Source organism: Narcine bancroftii, chromosome 5, assembly GCF_036971445.1.
Source record: "Narcine bancroftii isolate sNarBan1 chromosome 5, sNarBan1.hap1, whole genome shotgun sequence".
NCBI classification, from domain to species: domain Eukaryota; kingdom Metazoa; phylum Chordata; class Chondrichthyes; order Torpediniformes; family Narcinidae; genus Narcine; species Narcine bancroftii.
The window spans coordinates 135,284,700-135,305,966 of NC_091473.1; the positions used below are offsets into that span (position 1 = coordinate 135,284,700).

At 42.3% G+C, this 21,267-nt stretch overlaps 1 protein-coding gene across 4 annotated transcripts in view; it reads left to right on the forward strand.

The window, feature by feature from the left end:
- LOC138763989 (serine/threonine-protein kinase N2-like) overlaps positions 1–21,267 on the forward strand; it is a 206,164-nt gene that overhangs the window by 158,443 nt on the left and 26,454 nt on the right. For all 4 annotated transcript variants that reach the window (XR_011357935.1, XM_069939117.1, XM_069939116.1 and 1 more), the window contains one exon: positions 1,825–1,887. Coding sequence is in view for 3 of the 4 variants with exons in the window: in XM_069939117.1 (XP_069795218.1) it covers positions 1,825–1,887 (63 nt within the window). In the remaining variant the exon portion in view is untranslated. The remainder of the gene's footprint in view (positions 1–1,824; positions 1,888–21,267) is intronic.

The following is a 21,267-nucleotide window of genomic DNA, read 5'->3' on the forward strand; positions in this document are numbered from 1 at the left end:
GTAGGCATGCCATAAGTTGCCACAAAATTTTACTGCACAAAATAAAGAGCTGTTGGCTTCATTGAAGAGTATTGGCACACACAAGGGACTGGTTAAGAGAATAGACATAAATGTGTCATTTTCAAATTGGCAAGCTATAACAAGTGCAGTTCCCAAAAGTGCTGGATAAACTTGATAGGTCATGCAGTATGAATAGAAAGTGAAAAGCAGTTGACTTTTCTGGCCTCAGCTTCAGGAGACTCACATCAGATCATGGCCCTGCAATGGGTGAGAGACAATAGCCAGATAGGGTCGGGGTGGGGGGAGTGTGATGTGGATGGATTTCTGAGACAAATGATAAGTTGAAGCAAACAGAGAAAAAGAAGGGGTAAATGGAGCCAGGGGAGGGTGAAGGTTGAGACAGCTTCAGTACTAGGGTGACATGGTTGGTGTGGTGGTTAGCACACTGCCTTTACAGCACCAGTGATCAGGACCAGGGTTCAAATCCCACGCTGTCTGTAAGGAGTTTGCACATTCTCCTTGTGTCTGCGTGGGTTTTCCCCAGAGGCTCCAGTTTCCTTCCGGGGAGAAAATGTTCAGGGGATGTAGGTTAATGGGTGTAAATTGGGAGGCACAGGATGGCTGTATGTCTAAATTTTTTTTTAATCAATTAAATTTACTGGAATCTGATGTTAGAAAGATGATAATGGGAACCATCAATGGAGGGGGGGAGGGGATTGGGTAGGATAAGTGAGGGTAGTAGGTGGATGGAAACAGGAGGGGGAATGAGGAAAATGGGAGGACCAGAGTTGGAGAAGAGAGAGAGAAAGGGGGAAAATGCAGTAAGTTGAAAAAGTCAAATGTCCATGCCATTAGGTTGTAAACTACTCAGTATGGAAGGTGGTGTTTTCCAAATTTCCATTGGATTTGGAGAATTACTCGAATTTAGAGAGCATAGTTTCAGAAAAGAGGAGTCACCTATTTAAGTTTTTTTTTTCTCAAAAGGTTTGTGAATCTTTGTAATTCTTTATATCCAGGGAGCAATGGAGGCCAAGTCAATTAATATATTCAAGACTGAGATGAACAGATTTTGGGACTGAACAGGCAGGAAAATGGATTGGATCCTACTGAGTAGCAGAGGAGGGTCAAATAGTCTTATGACATATAGCTCCTGCTTGTATGGTTAGCCTTGTAGCTGTTAGTGTTACTTACATGAAAAATAATTTCCAACCAGCATACTTTAAATAACGTGACCAACTGAACATTAAGATATCCTACATCAGTCACAGTTTATTCCTTGATTTGCTTTGCAGTGTTATTTGCCTGCTTTTATAGTCATCAAATTTGTATTTTTAATTAAACATTAAATCTATTTACATTTCCCCTTTGCAGTAAAAAAGTACTTTGCCAGGTAGATTTGATGTTTCAAACACTTTCTAAAAATTTATATTTTTCAGTTATCAAGTGGGTATATATGCACACTTGCACTTGGAAATGAAATTGTTCACATCTTTGCTTGTTAATTACCAAAATAACTTGCCTGTCTTGTAACATGGGCAGTTGCACAATATTTCAGAAATGCAAGTTCCCTGAATCCTTCACAAATTTGACATCCAAGTACGGCCATTTGGGATTGGACCTGTTAAACTGGGAGAGCTGGAAACTTGATTATAAGTAGATTCTTTCTGGCCTCAGAACTGAGAATGTGGGCAGACATGCATGTAGAGAGCTTTGTCTGGAGGTGGCACAACTTGCAAAACCACTTCCCAAGGAGAAAAAAATAGATGCATTTATTATTCTTTAGTATATTTTATTGTTTACAATAATTCAACTTTACTGTAACAGGTTTTATGCTGCTTGCGTGGTCCTTGGTTTGCAGTATTTACACGAACACAAGATAGTTTACAGGTAAGTAACAAAACCATTATTATCTTTGGCTTGGCTTCGCAGACGAAGATTTATGGAGGAGGTAAATGTCCACGTCAGCTGCAGGCTCGTTTGTGGCTGACAAGTCCGATGCGGGACAGGCAGACACGTTTGCAACGGTTGCAGGGGAAAATTGGTTGGTTGGGGTTGGGTGTTGGGTTTTTCCTCCTTTGTCTTTTGTCAGTGAGGTGGGCTCTGCAGTCTTCTTCAAAGGAGGTTGCTGCCCGCCAAACTGTGAGGCGCCAAGATGCACGGTTGGAGGCGATATCAATGTGGCAGGCACCCAGAGATTTCTTTAGGCAGTCCTTGTACCTCTTCTTTGGTGCACCTCTGTCTTGGTGGCCAGTATATAACACGATCTTGGGAAGGCGATGGTCCTCCATTCTGGAGACGTGACCTACCAGGCGCAGCTGGATCTTCAGCAGCGTGGACTCGATGCTGTCGGCCTCTGCCATCTCGAGTACTTCGACGTTAGGGATGTAATTATTATAGTAATTGAAAAAAAAATGAAAAGATGTTGTTGCCTAAAATAGTCGGTCTTGCAGATTATGTAAAGGGAAAAAGTTCTGTTGTTGCAGGTTGCGTGATCCGCTTAAAGATTTTGTTTCTTAAGATACAGAGGGAAAGACCAAGGGAAAGAATGAGTGTGAACAATGAAGATGGTAATGGTGGCTGAAAGAGCCTGGTGAGGTTTGTTCATCGCAGCTCATCTGCCTGTAGGAGTTGTTAATAGAGGTGATGAATAGAGGAGAGAGGGAAAACAGTGAAAACATGCACAAAGCCATGGTGACTATCCTTAATCAGTCCTTGGCTGTCTAAATACTTGTAAATCCTGTCTCTCAGAACACCCTCCAATAAATTGCATACTACTGACATCAGGCTCACTGGCCTGTAATTTCCTGGTTTACTTTTGGAGCTTTTTTTTAAAACAACGGAGCAATCCTCTAGCATCTCACCCGTGGCTAAAAACATTTTAAATATTTCTGCCATGGCCCCGGCAATTTCTACACTCATCTCTCTCAAGGTCGGAGGGAATATCATGTCAGGCCTGGGGGATTTATCTACCTTTATTCGCTGTAAGCACCTCTTCCTCTTTAATCTCTAGATGTTCTGTGACACTACTGCTTATTTCCCTCCCTTCCTTATACACAATGCCAGTTTCTTGAGTAAATACTGATGCAAAAAACTTTATAATATCTTCCCCAGTCTTGAGGCTCCACACATAGATGTCCACTCTGATCTTCTACGAGACCAATTTTGTCCTTTATAATCCTTTTACTCTTAACGTACTTGTAGAAACACTCATTATCTGCCAAAGCAACCTCATGTCTTCTTTTTGCCTTCTTAAGTACTTTCTTACATTTTCTTTACACTTCTAGTACCTCATTTGCTCCTTGTTGCCTATACCTGCTATACACCTTCTCTTCTTCTTAACCTGATCGCCATTACCCCTTGAAAATCATGGTTCCCTATGCTTGTTAACTTTGCCTTTAATTCTGACAGGAACATGCAAACTTTGCACTCTCAAAGTTTCACCTTTGAAGGCCATCCACTTATTGAACACATCCTTGCCAGAAAAAAACTTATGCCAATCCACTCTTCTTAGATTCTTTCTCATTTCCACAAAATTCACCTTTTTCAATTTAGAATCTCAACTAGAGTTCCAGACCAATCCTTAACCATAAGTAACTTGAAACTAATAACATTATGGTCACTGAACCCAAAATGTTTGCCTGCACATACAGTACAACTCCAATTATCCAAAATGGTTGGGACCGGTCTTATGTCGGATAAACGGTTTTGTTGGATATGTGGTTATTTTTTAAAACCAGCCCAGTAGCAAAGCAAATCACTCATAACAGTGTTTAATCAACAACAAAAAACAAGGGAATGCTTTTTAAGCATTAAAATGATGTTTAATTCTCACCAAAAACATTTGGGCTGCCACCGATCATCAACACCTCCGCACTGAGGTACTCACTGTTGTCGGGAGCCCAACGTCACCACTGCTACTGGGTGACCGCTCTCCTTTATGGCGCCGGGACAAGGGATTCTTCTGACCATGTGCTACTGGGAACCAGTGGCATGTAGTTTGAGAGGGAGAGTGGAGAGAAAAGTCAATAGGGAAAGGTAAATAGGTAAAGAAGAAATGGAAAGAGAGAGGAGAAACAGTTACCTGAAACAAGGACAATCGTTGTTCTAATTTCATATCAGGTGAAATTTTTTTCCAACTTGTGAGGTCAGTTTGGCTCCAAAATAATTTTGGATAAATGAGGATTTATCAGAGTTGTACTGTACTTCTGTCACCTAACCTGTCTGGTTCCCTAATAGGAGATCAAGTATTGCATCCTCTCTTATTGGTACCTCTCTATATTGATTTAGAAAACATTCCTAAACACATTTGACAAACTCCAAGCCATCCAGCCCTTTTACAGTGTGGGAGTCTAATCGATATGTGGAAAGTTAAAAATCTCCTATTATGCTTTATTTCTTGCATGGTCTGCTCTCTCTCGACAAATTGGCTCCTCCAATTTTTTCTGACTATTGTGCAGTTGATAACACAATTTTCTCAGTGTGTTTACACCTTTCCCATTCCTCAGCTCCACCCATATGGCCTCTGTAGATGAGCCCTCGGGGCTTTCCTGTTTAAGCACAGCTGTGATATTTCCCCAACTAGCAATTTCATCCCTCCCCCTCTATCACATCTGAAACAAAAGAACATTGAGTTGCCCATCCTGCCCCTCCTGCAACCAAGTCTCACTAAAAGCAAAAATGCTGTAATCCCACATGCCAATCCATGCCCTAAGATCGTTTACCTTTCCAACAATCCTCCTTGCATTGAAATAAATACACCTGAGAACATTTCTAACATGTACAAACCTTTTTTTTAATTTTTTTTTATTTTTCACACCATAAACCACACTTACCAAGATACATACATTTTCCTTTTCAAATATATAGTGTCATTTTCTTCCCCCCCCTCCTCCATCCCACCCTCCCTACCTCCCCCCCCCATTCATCCAAAGTACAAAATCCAAGACACACCAAACCAGTCAAACACTGCCGTCATTCAACAAAAATAAACAAGAAATTCCACTGAGTCAATTCTTTTCATTTCCTTCTCCTTTCGTTAATTTAGGTGGTAGATGTCCCCTGTAGGTTTTCTCTATTGTGTTTCATGTATGGCTCCCATATTTGTTCAAATATTTCAATATTATTTCTTAAATTATATGTTATTTTTTCTAATGGAATACATTTATTCATTTCTACATACCATTGTTGTATTCTCAAATTATCTTCCAATTTCCAGGTTGACATAATACATTTTTTTGCTACGGCTAGAGCTATCTTAACAAATCTTTTTTGTGCACCATCCAAATCAAGACCAAATTCTTTATTTTTTATGTTACTTAGGAGGAAGATCTCTGGGTTTTTTGGTATATTGTTTTCTGTAATTTTATTTAATATCTGGTTTAGATCTTCCCAAAATTTTTCTACTTTCTCACATGTCCAGATTGCATGAATTGTTGTTCCCATTTCTTTTTTACAACGAAAACATCTGTCAGATACTGTTGGGTCCCATTTATTTAACTTTTGAGGTGTAATGTATAGCCTGTGTATCCAGTTATATTGTATCATACGTAACCTCGTATTTATTGTATTTCTCATCGTTCCAGAGCATAACTTCTCCCATGTTTCCTTCTTTATCTTTATATTTAAATCTTGTTCCCATTTTTGTTTAGTTTTACCATTTGTTTCCTCATTCTCCTTTTCTTGCAGTTTAATATACATATTTGTTATAAATCTTTTGATTGTCATTGTATCTGTAATCACATATTCAAAGTTACTTCCCTCTGGTAACCTCAGACTACTTCCTAATTTGTCCTTCAAGTAGGATCTCAATTGGTAATATGCCAACACTGTATCTTGAGTTATATTATATTTATCCTTCATCTATTTCCTGAAAAACAATTTTCTGTTCTTTTGATCTCTTTTTTCTCCCATTCTCTAAAGGAAAGGTTATCTATTGTAAAAGGGAGTAACTGATTTTGCGTCATTATTAGTTTTGGTAATTGGTAATTTGTTTTATTCCTTTCTACATGAATCTTCTTCCAAATATTGAGCAGATGATGTAATACTGGAGAACTCCCATTTATATAATATGTGTTTTCCCCTATTTTATCTAGTTCTAATCTAGTCCAATCTGGCTTTTCCCTTGTTTGATAAAAATCTGATAGGTATCTTAATTGTGCGGCTCTATAATAATTTTTAAAGTTTGGCAATTGTAAGCCTCCTTGTTTATACCATTCTGTTAATTTATCTAGTGCTATCCTCGGTTTCCCCCCTTTCCATAAAAATTTCCTTATTATTTTCTTTAACTCCTTGAAGAACTTCTCTGTCAAGTGTATTGGCAATGCCTGAAATAGATATGGTATCCTTGGGAAAATGTTCATTTTAATACAGTTTATCCTTCCTATTAGTGTTATTGGTAAATCTTTCCAATGCTCTAAATCGCCCTGTAGTTTTTTCATTAGTGGATAATAATTGAGTTTATATAGATGGCAGAGATTTTTATTTATTTGTATACCTAGGTATCTTATTGCTTGCATTTGCCATCTGAATGGTGATTCCTTCTTAAATTTTGAGAAATCCGCATCATTCATTGGCATTGCTTCACTTTTATTTACGTTAATCTTGTAACCCGACACTTCTCCATATTCCTTCAATTTCTTATATAATTCTTTCATTGATAGTTCTGGTTCTGTTAAATATACTATAACATCGTCCGCAAATAGACTGATTTTATATTCCTTGTCTTTTATTTTTATCCCTTTTATATTATTTTCTGTTCTTATCAATTCTGCTAGTGGTTCTATAGCTAACACGAACAATAAGGGTGATAGTGGGCATCCCTGCCTTGTTGATCTGCTTAAATTAAATTGCTTTGATATATATCCATTTACTTTCGCCAATGGCCCCTTATATAATGCTTTAATCCAATTAATATATTTCTCTGGTAAACTGAATTTTTGCAATACTTTGAATAAATAATTCCATTCTACTCTGTCAAAGGCCTTCTCTGCGTCTAAAGCAACTGCTACTGTTGGCGCTTTACTTCCTTCTACTGCATGAATTAAGTTAATAAATTTACAAATATTGTCTGTTGTCCGTTTTTTTTAATAAATCCAGTTTGGTCTAGATTTACCATTTTAGGTACATAATCTGCTAATCTGTTTGCTAATAGTTTAGCTATTATCTTATAATCTGAATTAAGTAATGATATTGGTCTATATGACGCTGGTGCGAGTGGATCTTTCCCTTGCTTTGGTATTACTGTAATTATTGCTGTTTTACATGAATCTGGTAAGCTTTGTGTTTTGTCAATCTGGTTGATTACTTCCAGGAGGGGAGGAATTAATAAATCTTTAAATGTTTTATAGAATTCTATTGGGAATCCATCCTCTCCTGGTGTTTTATTATTTGGTAGTTTTCTACTATTTCAAATGGTTCTGTTAATTTATTTTGTTCCTCTATTTGTAATTTTGGTAGTTCAATTTTAGTTAAAAATTCATCTGTTTTGCCTTCTTTCCCTTCGTTTTCAGTTTGGTATAATTGTTCATAGAATTCTCTAAAGTTTTCATTAATCTCCGTTGGATTATATGTGATTTGTTTGTATTTTTTCCTTGATGCCAATACCATTTTCTTAGCTTGTTCTGTCTTAAGCTGCCATGCTAGAATTTTATGCGTTTTTTCCCCTAGTTCGTAATATTTCTGTTTTGTCTTCATTATGTTCTTCTCCACCTTATATGTTTGTAGTGTTTCATATTTTATTTTTTTATCTGCCAATTCTCTTCTTTTAGTTGTATCTTCCTTCATTGCTAATTCTTTTTCGATATTTGTTATTTCCCTTTCCAACTGCTCTGTTTCCTGATTGTAGTCCTTCTTCATCTTGGTTACATAACTTATTATTTGCCCTCTAATGAACGCTTTCATTGCATCCCATAGTATAAACTTATCTTTCACTGATTCCGTATTTATTTCAAAGTACATTTTAATTTGTCTTTCAATTAATTCTCTAAAATCCTGTCTTTTAAGTAACATGGGGTTTAATCTCCATCTATACATTCTTGGAGGGATGTCCTCTAACTCTATTGTCAATATCAAGGGTGAATGGTCCGATAATATTCTAGCTTTATATTCTGTTTTTCTTACTCTATCTTGCATATGAGCTGATAACAGAAATAGGTCTATTCTTGAGTATGTTTTATGTCTACCCGAATAATATGAATATTCCTTTTCCTTTGGGTGTTGTTTCCTCCATATATCCAAAAGTTACATTTCTTGCATCGATTTAATTATAAATTTGGTTACTTTGTTCTTTCTGTTAATTTTTTTCCCAGTTTTATCCATATTTGAATCCAAATTAAGGTTGAAATCCCCTCCTATTAATATGTTCCCTTGCGTATCTGCTATCTTCAAAAGAATATCTTGCATAAACTTTTGATCTTCTTCGTTAGGTGAATATACATTGAGTAGATTCCAAAACTCCGAATATATCTTACATTTTATCATTACATATCTCCCTGCTGGATCTATTATTTCCTCTTCTATTTTAATTGGTATATTTTTACTGATTAATATAGCTACTCCTCTTGCTTTTGAATTATACGACGCTTCTGTTACATGTCCTACCCAATCTCTCTTTAATTTCTTGTGCTCCAATTCAGTTAAATGTGTTTCTTGCACAAATGCTATATCAATTTTTTTCTTTTTTTCAGTAAATTTAGCAGTTTCTTCCTTTTGATTTGGATATGTATTCCGTTAATATTTAAAGTCATATAGTTCAAGGTAGCCATTTCATACTTTGTTTATCTTCCCTTTCCGTTTCTCCATCATCACCTTTCCTTCTTATCCATTTCTGCTTTCTTGTTTTGAACACTTTATAAGACAACATTTCGAAAACATCAAACATTTTCCTTATTTTCCTACTTAAAACTTCTTTAACCCCATTCTCCCCTCCCCCTCCTGAGTTGCCCTTTATCCCTTGCCGGGCAACCACATCTCCCCTCTCCATTTGGATTTGCGAATTCACTTGCAAGCGTCAACTGATTTTGCAGTGACCGTAACTCCTCCCCACCCAGCCCCCCCCCCCCCGGAAAAGATTTCAATTTTAATTCCCTCCTTATTCCCTCTAATCCCTTTCATTCCCTTATTAATTCTTATCTATACTCTATATATTTTCCTCTAAATACAGATACACTCATGTATACACATATATACATACACATCTATATATATATATATATATATATTTATAATATATATACCCATATACACACATACATATAGTTCGTGGTCATTTTTACTCTCATTACATGTCTTCATCTCTCTGCTTGTTTTGTAGTTGTTCTGCAAATTTTCATGCTTCCTCTGGATCCGAGAATAGTCTGTTTTGTTGCCCTGGAATAACTATTTTAAGTACCGCTGGGTACTTTAACATAAATTTATATCTTTTTTTCAATAAGATCGTCTTTGCTGTATTGAACTCCTTCCTCTTCTTCAGGAGTTCAAAACTTATGTCTGGATAGAAAAAAATTTTTTGACCTTTATATTCCAGTGGCTTTTTGTCTTCTCTTATTTTCTTCATTGCTTTCTCCAATATATTTTCTCTTATTGTATATCTTAAAAATTTTACTAAAATGGATCTTGGTTTTTGGTTTTTGGCTGTGGTTGTGGTTTCGGGGCTAGTGTTCTATGTGCCCTCTCTCTTTCCATTTCTTCCTGTAATTCTGGTCTTCCTAGGACCCTGGGGATCCAATCTTTTATAAATTCTCTCATATTCTTGCCTTCTTCATCTTCCTTAAGGCCCACTATCTTTATATTATTTCTTCTATTATAGTTTTCCATTATATCTATCTTCTGAGCTAACAGCTCATGTGCCTCTTCAGCTTTTTTATTAGATTCTTCTAATTTCTCTTTTAAGTCCTCTACTTCCATTTCTACGATTATTTCTCCTTCTTCCACATTATCCACTTTTTTTCCTATCTCTGATATGACCATTTCTATTTTATTCATTTTTTTCTTCTGCACTCTTAATTCTTCTTTTTATCTCATTAAATTCTTGTAATTGCCATTCTTTCACTGATTCCATATCTTCTTTAAAAAAAGATATATCCATTGACTTGCCTTTCTCCTCTTCTTCCATTTCTTTCTGTTCTTCTTCTTCTTCTTCCTCTGGGTTGACCATCTGTTGTTTCCTTGTTTTCTTTTTACCCTCTTTCTTGTTGCCGTTATTTTCTGTATTCTGCACCTGTTGCTGTGTTGCAGGTGTCTCTCTCAGCTGTGGAGATCGACTCCGCAGCTGTTCCCCCCTCCCGTCAGTGTGTTTTTTTTTCATGCGCGGTTGCGCACTTTTACTCGGCTCTGCGAGCCATTTTTGTAGTCCCGAGCCCGGGACTTCCACTGACCTGAGGGAGCGGGCCTCTCTCTCCGCGGCGGGCCTCCTCGAACAGGTAGGGCCTTCACCTTCTTCTTCCGACGTTCTTTCATCTTCTCTTCTTCCCGTTGTTTTCGACTTTTCTCTCTTCGCTGCCATTTTCTTCTCACCTTTACTTTTACTTTGTTTTAATTTTTACTCTTGTACCTTTGTGTTTTGTGTGTTTTTTTTTCAACTTTTCCGGAGAGGGCTGGAATTCACTGACCGGCCACTACTCCATCACGTGACTCCTCTGTACAAACCTTTGATTCTGTCTGTACATGTAGTCCTTGCATGACCTTTATCCTCTTCCACCTCACTAACTAACACTCTGGTTCTTATCCCCCTACCAATCTAGGTTAAACCCTCCCCGGAGTAGCATTAGCAAACCTACCCACAAGAATGTTAGTCCCCCTCCAGTTCAGGTGCAAATACATCGCACCTTCCCTGGAATAGAGCCCAATAGTCCAGAAACATGAAGTCCTCCCTCCTGCACCATCTCATTAGCCGCGTATTTAGCTGCATTAACTTTCTGTTTCTAGCCTCACTACCTCGTGACTCAGGTAGAAATCCTGAGATCATAACCCTGGAGGTCCTGTCTTTCAACTTTGCACTGAGCTCTCTTTGCAGGACCTCTTCACCCTTCTTATGCATGTCTTTGGTCCCTACATCTAACTACATTGTTCACGACATCCAGCAGTTCACCCTCCCTCTTAAGAATATCGAGAGCTCGATCTGAGATCTCGGCCCTGGCACCAGAGAAGCCACAGACCATCCGGGATTCTCAGGCTCTCTGCAGAACCTCTAATCTGTGCCCCATATTATCGAATCCCCTATCACTACTGCTCTCCTCTTTTCCCTCCTCCCTTTCTGAGGTGAGGGTCCAGTCTTTGTGCCAGAGACTTGACCATTATAACTTGTCCCTGGTAGGTCACTTCCCCACCAACTGTATCTAAAATGGTATACTTATTGTTGATGGGAACGACCACACACCAAGCTATCTGCCGTCTGACCTTTGGGTGTGACTGTCTCCCTGAAACTCCTCTCTTCCTCTGTAACACCCCCTCTTGCCTCTCGAATGATCCGGAGTTCATCCATCTCCAGCTCCCTAACTCAGTTTGTCAGGAACTGCAGCTAGATACACCTTTTGCAGGTGTGATCATCAGGGACAATTAGGCTGTCCCAGATTTCCCATAACCCACAATCTGAGCAATCCACTGCCCTAGCTGACTCCATTATTTACTCCTAATTTAATTTCCTCATCTGGCCTTACCTCACTGGAAGCAAGCTCTTCCTAAGCCTTTCAAGCCAAAGCCTCAAAGCTCCACTCCTTCACTGAGCCACTCACACATTGGCCACTCCTCTTCAGCCTTCCCTCCTCTTATTTGTCCCTTCCAATTATCTCAAGTACTCACTCCCACAAATCAACACTCTGTTTAACCCTTCATTTGCCCTCCACGCTCTTTTAAAAAGTTTTAAACCTCAATCATCTAGGCTGATTCCCTCCACTCACCGTTTTCCCGAGTCCCTCACTCCTCCTCTTTCTCCGACGGTCCCGAGATCTCAATGGAATGCTGCAAATGCTCAACAGGTGTTGGGCAGCATCTGCAGAGAGAGAAAAGAAGGTAACATGGATTGGTGACCATGTTATGAACTGGCCAGTTGAGAAGATGCCATTTAATCTCTCTTCCTCTGTCATCAGCCATCCCCCTCTATACACATCTTCCCTAAACAGATCAATTGTGTTTAACAACAAGGTTTTATTCTCTAGTATGGCCACCATTAGTGTTATTCATGCTTCGTTGGTTTCCTGCAATAGCAGATATCCCCTCTACCCACTCGATAGCCCTCATTGTTTTACGTAGTTTAATCATCTTCCCTTTTAACCTTGGGCACCATCCATTCTCTCCTCGTAATTGAATGACTGCATCCCAAGAACCATTCTTGTGAATCTCTCCAGTGCTACCACATCCTTCCAATAGCATGGCAACCAGAAATGAAAGATGGAAAAGGAGAAGTTACAATTATAGGGGTGTATTATAGACTACCTATTGGGGAGCGAGAAATAGAGGAGAAAACGTGTAAGGAAATAGCAGAGATTTGTAATAAGCAGAGGGTTGTGTTAGTGGAGGATTTTAATTTTCCTTATATAGATTGGGAAACATATTCTGTGAAGGGGCTGGATGGATTAGAATTTGTAAAATATGTGCAGGATAGTTTTTTGCAACAATATGTTGAGGTACCCATGAGAGAAGGAGCAGTGTTGGATCTACTATTGGGGAATGAGATAGGGCAGGTGACTGAAGTGTGTGTTGGGGAGCACTTTGATGGTGATTGTGGTTCCATTAGTTTCAATATAATTATGGAAAGGGATAGATCTGGTCCAAAGATTAAGGTTTTTGAGTGGGGGAAAGCCAGATTTTAAGAAATGAGAAGGGATTTGCAAGAAGTGGTTTGGGCTGATTTGTTTTCTGGGAAGGAGGTAGAGGAGAATTAGAGGGCTTTTAAAGGTGAGATTTTGAGGGTGCAGAATCTTTATGTTCTTGGTAGGATAAAAGGCAGAGCCAAAAGTTTGAGAGAGCCGTGGTTTTCAAGGGAGATTAGAAAGTTGGTTTGAATAAAAGGGAGGCCTACATTGAATACAAGCGAGATGCTTGGAAAATACATGGATTGTAAAAAGCAGTTAAACCGAAAAGAGGGTACTGTAGCGACAGCTACACAGATTGAAACACACCACGACCACTCTGTAGGTTTCAAATGAACTATTCATTCAAACTTCACACACGCCCCCGCATCAATGGTGACATCACCGCGTGTGCCTGAGGTGGACGCCTTGTTCTAACCCACAAGGCACGGTGATCCCCCAACGGCGCCATCTTCTCGCGGCTGTGCGCCATCACACAACCCCCACCCCAGAACGAGCTTATGCATCTTGCCGCCTGGGCGGCTGACCTCGTTGTTTCGGTTGGGCTGTCACTACCAGCTGGCTAAGGTCCAGGTGCACCACCTTGAGTCAGTCGACTGTAAATAGCTCCCCCTTGCCCCTGATGCACAGGGTGAACGTCCTGCCTGAGCATTGCAGGACTTTGCAGGGACGCGATGTGTGGACCTCGCTGTACGAAAACTAAATCGGCCGTGGCCAGCTCCTTGGGGACGCAGGACGGGCGGCAGCCCTGGTGGGTCGGTGGCGTGGACGCTAGTGAGACGAGCTTACCTCGCAAGTCTGCCAGCAAGGTCCGACTCTCGTTCGTGGAGCCAGTGCTCATGCCAAAGAACTCCCTGGGTAGTGACAGTGCCGCGCCATAGACCAACTCTGCAGACGATACCTGTAGGTCTTCTTTCGGAGCCATTCTGATGCCGAGCAGGACCCAGGGCAATTCGTCCAGCTGGGATTGGTGAGGCGAGCCATAAGAACTGACTTCAGGTGCCGGTGGAAGCGCTCCGCTAGGCCGTTGGCTTGGGGATGGTATGCGGTGGTGTGATGGAGTTTGATCCCCAAGTGGTTTGCCAGCTGTGACCAGAGGGTGAATGTGAACTGGGCACCCCTGTCGCTCGCCATGTACGCCGGGACCCCGAACCTGGTGATCCAGTGAGCGAGTAGGTTCCTGGCGCATGTCTCATCGGAAGTGTCTCTCAGTGGGATGGCTTCCGGCCACCTCGTCGCTTGGTTGACCACTGTCAACAAATAGTGGGTGTCCCTGGACACCACCAGGGGTCCCACGATGTTGATGTGTATGAGCTCGAACCTCTTGGCTGTGGAGTCAAACTGCTGTACCGAGGCATTTTGATGGTGCTGGTCCTTGGAGGACTGACACTGCATGCAGTTTCTCGCCATATGGGCTACCTGCTTCTTGAGGCCGTGCCACACGAACCATTCCGCCACCATGCAAACAGAGGTCTTGACCAAGGGGTGAGCCAAGTCATGGACCATGCCGAAGGCCTGCAGCCTCCATTGCGTTGTGACTATTGGGCATGCGAGCTGGTGGAGACTTCACAGAACAGCGTGTCGGACTGTCCAGCAGTTTGAGGTCCTGGAGCCGGAGCCCCGTGATGGTGGTGCGGAAAGCTTGAGTGTCTGCATCCTCCTGCGCCCGTGCTAGCTGGACGTAGTCCAGGCTGGGGGCGAGGCTGTGGATGGTAGGTCTTGAGAGCGCATCTGCCACGACATTGTCCTTACCTGCTCAGATGTCGGTGGTGAACTCTGATACGTAGGACAGATGCCGCTGCTGGCGCACCAACCAGGGTTCCTTTGACATTGCGAGGGCCTGAGTGAGAGGTTTGTGGTCAGTGAACACGATAAATGGCCTGCCCTCCAGGACGTACTAGAAGTATCTGATGGCCAGGTACAAGGCCCTGTCGAAGGCACTGTATTTCAGTTCTGGGGGGCAGAGGTGCCTACTGGAGAAGGCAAGCGGGTGCCACTGGCCGTTGACTGATTATTCGAGGATTCCCCCAACGGGTGTGGCTGACGCATCCACTGAGAGCGCAGTGCAGGCATCCAGCTGCGGGTAGGCTAGTAGGGTGGCGCTCGCCAGGGCATCTTTCGTTGCAGTGAAACCATTCTCGGCCTCTTCCGTCCATTCCAGGGTTTTGTTCTTGGCAGCGATCAATGCAAACAACGCTAGCATGATGCAGGCCGCCCTCGGGATGAAATGATAAAAGTTGACCATGCTGGTGAATTCCTGTCGACCTTCGAGGGTGTTGGGCTTCGGGAACTGGCGTACCGCTGCGACCTTCTCCGGTGCCGGGGCGGCTCCGTCCGTGGAGATGGTATGTCCCAGGAACTGCAGGGACTGCTTGCCGAACTAGCACTTGGCCACATTGACCATGAGACCGAACTCTGCCAGGTAGGTGAACAACGCATGAAGATGGATCTTGTGTTTGTCATGGTCCCGACTGGCAATGAGGATGTCGTCGAGATAGATAAACACGAAGTCTAAGTCTCTGTCCACTGCATCCATCAGACGTTGGAATGTCTGGGCCACATATTTGCCGATGTCGTCAGGGATCTGGTGGTAACCCCGTACAAGATCGACCTTCGAGAAAACCCAGGCGCAATGCAAGTTGGCCTCATGGTCCTGTATGTACGGGATGGGGTATTGGTCCGGTGTGGTCGCGTCATTGAGGTGACGGTAATCCCCACATGGGCGCCAACCCCCGGAAGCCTTTGGGACCATGTGGAGGGGGGAGGCCCAAGGACTGTCCAATCTGTGGACGATCCCCAGCTCCTGCAGTCGGGAGAACTCCTCCTTTGCCAGTTGCAGCTTCTCAGGGGGCAAACGCCTGGCTTTGGCGTGAAAGGGGAGGCCCTGGGTCAAAATGTGGTGGCAGACTCCATGTTGAGGCATGGCGGAAGTGAACTGCGGCTGCAGGATGGAGGGGAACTCGTTGAACATGCGAGAATACTCATCCTTGAAGCTATCCCCGGGAAGCTATCCCCGGGCTGCACGCGTCTATGGCGTTGAGTGAGTCAGATTGGAAGGTGCAGGCATTTACCAACCGCTTGCCTTTGATGTCCACCAACAGGCTGTGCGCCTGGAGGAAATCGGCTCCCAACAGCGTTGTGCCCACAGAGGCCAATACAAACTTCCAGCGGAACTTGTCCTTGCCGATCTGGATCTGTGCGCTGCGTGTGCTGAAAGTCTTGATGAAGGATCCATTGGCTGCTCGTAGGGTTGGCCCCGTACGCGGGTGTGGATCTCGAAGGCGGTGGGGCGGGGGGGAACACGCTCAGTTCTGCTCCAGTGTGTACCAGGAAACGTCAGCCACTGAACTTATCAATCACATGCAGGAGGTTGTTTGCGCAGCCAGCCATCGCAGCCATTAACGACGGCTGGCTGGATCATTTCCCTGGAACGAACAGGGCTGCCTAAACTTGTGGGTTTGGGCCCCCCCAGTGTTGATGGTAGAAACACCAGGTGGGGTGATGTTCTTCTGGTTTTTGCTTGGAGGAGGGGAGCGTTTGTGGCCGATTGGGTCCTGAGCAGGTGACCGGGCTGAGGGCGGATTCGTTTTCTCGCTTGGTCTGCCAGAGGATGTTTGCGCAGGCTGCGACTCAGCATGGATCTGAGAAATCCTCATTTGCCAGCAGGAGTTGGATGTCCTCATGCATCTGTTCGAGGAAAACATGTTCGAAAAGGAAACAGGGTCTATGGCCCTCTGCTAGCGCCAGCATTTCATCCACGAGGGCAGATGGGGTTCTGTCGCCCAGACTGTCCAGGTGCAGGGGCCTGGAGGCACGCTGCCTCCGGGAGAGGCCGAAGGTGCTGAGGAGGAGGTTTTTGAGAGCGAGGTATTTACCTTCCTTCAGTGGATCGTGGATGAGTTCGTCCACCCTGGCTGCGGTTTCTTCGTCAAGCGCGCTCATGATGTGGTAGAACACCTTGGTGTCTGATGTGATGTGGCGAAGGTGAAACTGTGCTTCCGCCCGCCCGAACCAAGTGCATGGGCGACGCATCCAGAAGGGGGGATGTTTCACTGCGACCGCATTGGATTGCTGCGGAATCCATATCGGGAGGCCAGAAAACCGTCTGGACTCGCTGGGGTCATCAATGTAGCGACTGCTACGCAGATTGAAACACACCACGACCACGTTGGATGTTTCAAGCGAACTGTTTATTCAAACTTTGTGTGCGACCATTTAAGGGCGGCGTGAGTTCCGCCCCTGCATCAGTGGTGACATCACCACGCTTGCCCGAGGCGCACGCCTTGTTCTAACCCATGAGGCACGGAGGTCCCCCGACAGCGCCATCTTCTCGCGGCTGCCCCGCCGGCACGGTGGTACATGCGGGGCTGGTTCGCCAAAAGCTTGTGCTTCAGCACAGTACGAGGTGGTTGTAGTGAACAGGGTAAAAGTAAATCCGAAGGGTTTTTACAAATATGTCAATAGCAAAAGGAGAGTGAAGGATAAAATTGGTCCCTCAGAGAATCAGAGCGGAAAACTACGTGCGGAGCCGATTGAGATGGGTGAGATATTGAACAAGTTCTTCTCATTGGTATTCACTAGGGAAAAAGATATGGTATCATGTAAGATAAGAGAAGCAAAAGGGGTGATTACGGAAAATGTAGGAATTAGGAAAGAGGGAATGTTGGAACCTTTGAGGCATATAAAGGTAGATAAGTCTTCAGGTCCCGACGGGATTTTCCCCAGGACCTTGAGGGAAGTCAGGGGGGAAATAGCAGAGGCTCTGACAATGATTTTTCAAAAGTCACCAGAGGGGGGCGTGGTGCGGCAGGATTGGCGTATCACAAATGTGGTTCCTCTGTTTAAAAAGGGCTCCAGGTGTAGGCCCAGCAATTATAGGCCAGTAAGTTTGACATCAGTGGTGAATAAACTAATGGAAATTATTCTTAGAGATAATATGTATAAGTATCTAGAGAGGCATGGACTGATCAGGGACACCCAACATGAGATTGTGCGGAGATGGTCATGTTTGACAGATCTTGTTGAATTTTTTGTGGAGGTGACTAGGAAGGTTGATGAGGGTAGAGCAGTAGATGTTCTCTATATGGATTTCAGTAAGGCCTTCAATAAGATTCCACATGGAAGGTTGGTAAGGAAGGTTCAGGTGCTAGGGATTTATGTTGATATAGTCAGATGGGTTCAACGGTGGCTAGAAGGTAGATGCCAGAGAGTCATGGTGGATAACTGTCAGAATGGAGGCCGGTGACAAGTGGTGTGCCTCAGGGATCAAATTGGGTTCGTAAATATATGGACGATATAAAAATAGGGGGAGTTGTGGATAGAGAAGATGGTTTTCAGAGATGCAGAAGGATTTGGACGGCTTAGTAGAGTGGGCTGAAAGATGGCAGATGGAGTTTAATGTAGATAAGTGTGAGGTGCTTCATTTTGGGAAGAATAATCAAAACAGGACATGTGAAGGGAAGGGCATTGAGGAATGCAAAGGAACAGAGAGATCTTGGAATAATGGTTCATTGTTCTCTGAAAGTGGAATCTCGTGGATAGAGTGGTTTAAAAAAAAGGCTTTTGGTATTTTAGCCTTTATAAGTCAAAGCATAGAATATAGGAGTTGGGAAGTGATGTTGAGACTATTCAAGGCATTGGTGAGGCCAAATTTGGAATACTGTGTGCAGTTCTTGACCCCAAATTATAGGAAGGGTATAAGGTAGAGAGGGTGCAGAGAAGATTTACTAAAATGTTGCCTGGATTGCAGTATCTAGAATACAAAGAAAGATTGAGTAGACTGGGTCTTTATTCATTGGAGCGAAGAAGGTTGAGGGGGGATTTGATATTTAAAATTATGAGGGGGATAGATAGAGTAGATGTGAATAGGCTCTTCCCCTTGAGGGTAGGTGGGATTGGAATGAGGGGTCATGAGTTAAGGATTAGGGGGCAAAACTTGAGAAGTAATATGACAGCAGGCTTCTTCACTCAGAAAGTGGTGGCTGGGTGGAATGAACTTTCAGAAGAGGTGGTTGCAGCAAGGTCAATTTTATTATTTAAGAAAAAGTTGGATAGGTGCATGGATGTGAGGGGATTGGAGGGTTATGGGCAGGATGCAGGTAAGTGGGAGGAGTTGATCACTTGAATTGGTACAGACTAGAGGGGCCTGTTTCCATACTGTAATTGTTATATGGTTATACTCCAGTGGTGGTTTGTCCAAGGTTTTATAAAGTTGGAAGATCACTTCCCTACTTCTGTATTCAGTGCCCTGACTAATGAAGGTTAGTTTCACATTTGCCTTCCAATTCAATGTTATCTCCCTGTGTTGCAAATTTCATGGACCTATGGATGTACTCTAAGGTCACTCTTGTTCTTCAGTGCTCCCTAAGACCTAACTTCATTAACAATCACAAAATGAACCATTTGCATTTTCTGGATTAATATTAGTGAATTACCCACTAACCTCTTAATAGGTACATAACTAATAATGCCATTATTTCAATCCAAATGTCAAAGATGTTGAATGCGAAAAGGCAAGCTGCTTATTGGTCCATGGATTAAAACATCAGGCTGAATCAAGGCTGATACCCCAAATTAGAGACTGCTCTATTAATATAACATCAGATCCTACAGAAATTAATGCTGTCTTCATTTAGATTCCAACTTGGTTAGGAACTGAACGTCTCACTCATTCTGGATGAGATTGTATTATCTATTAAACCAATGCTGTCTCATAACGATCCAGGCTCTTATGTTTTTCATGTGGAGTTTTATATTTTAAAAAAATGATAAATTATCTCCTTCGTTAAATGAAGCACTGGAGTGAGGAGCTTTACCAACTACTTTAACTCAAGCATCAATAATTTTCCTCCAGAGGAAGGATAAGGATCACATGTCATGCGGCTCCTACAGGTCGTTATCTCTACCTAATGCAGAGGTTAAAGTGTTAGCCAAGGTAATAGCATGTCAACTAGAAAGAGTATGACCAAAGATCATAACTGAAGAGCAGAATGATTTCAAGTACCTAGGTGTAAGTATCACATTTGCCAATCTCCTAAATACTTCTCTCACTGACCAGGTAAAATCAGATTTTCATCAATGGGCAGAATAAACATAATTACTACCAAGGTTTCTTTGCTTGTTCCAAACTATTCCCTTATTTCTTCCAAAAATTGTTTTACCTCTGGATAAAATTTTCTTTTTTATTTGGAACAGGAAATCTCCAAGTGTTAGTAAAGTGTTATTGCAGAATTGTCAGGTTAGTGGAGGACTCGCTCTTCCCAATTTCCAATTTTACTATTAGGTAGCACACATACTTAAGCTATGCTACTAGCCCTCCTAGTGTAAACTGGAGGAATCATTTTACAAATAGACGTCTTTAGCCTCCTTGATATATTCTCCATTGCCCATAAAACTGAACCACACCGACAATCCATTAGTGCTCAATACGTTAAAAATTTGGTACCAGATGAGACATAATTTTAAGTGGAAAGCTGCATTAGTTCAAGGTCCCTTAAATAACAATAACATTCTCACCATCAGTTACTGATCCCTTTTTTAATGTATGGCAAACTAAAGGTATCAAATGTCTTCAAGACCTTTATACGAATGGATTATTTAGCACCTTCTCTTTATCACATACATATAACCATCAGCATACTTACTTTGCTACTTTCAGATTCAATGTTTTATTTCAAAGTCTTTCTCAGACTTCCAACAATTACCTGCCAAACAACTCTGGAAAGAGCTAGTATGTTAAACCAGGAGTGAGAGGGACAATTTCAAAAATGTATAGCTCTATTTCATCAATCAAAAGACAATCGCTTTCCATAATAAAGTTAGAATGAGAGCAAGAACTAGAAACAGGAATTAAGGAGAAACTATAGGAAGAGGCTACTGATAGAATTTCCTGTACCACCTCCTGTGCTTGGTTGGGACTTGATTCAATTTAAAGTGCTGCACAAGGTCCACTTTTCTAAATCCAAACTGGCAGCCATTTATCCTGAAATGGAGGACAAACGCAGTACGAATTATATGTTTTATCAGTGCCCCAAAATACAAGGGTACTGGAGCAGTGTCTTTTCATCATTATCCAAAGTTAAGTTAATTTGCAGCCCTCCCCATTGACTGCATTATTTGGAATCTCTGACAACTCCCTAAATTCTCTAGAGCAAGAGGTAAAAGCACTTGCATCTGTATTAGCCAAGCGTCTAATCCTGATAGGTGCCCTTCTATTAAGGATTAAGGGCATCAATTTCTTTATTAAACTGGAGAAAATTAAATATATATTAAGAGGATCCACTGGAAACATTTTTTCACAAATGGCAACCCTTTATGCCCTATTTCGCTGAATTATGAGTGCTTACTGAATAAATGTCTTAACTGAGATGGTTGTACTAGTGCAATCACAAGATAAAGGAACAGAAGTAGGCCACGTGGCCCATCGGTAATATACCTAAGGTACCGCCAACAGGGGTTCCGA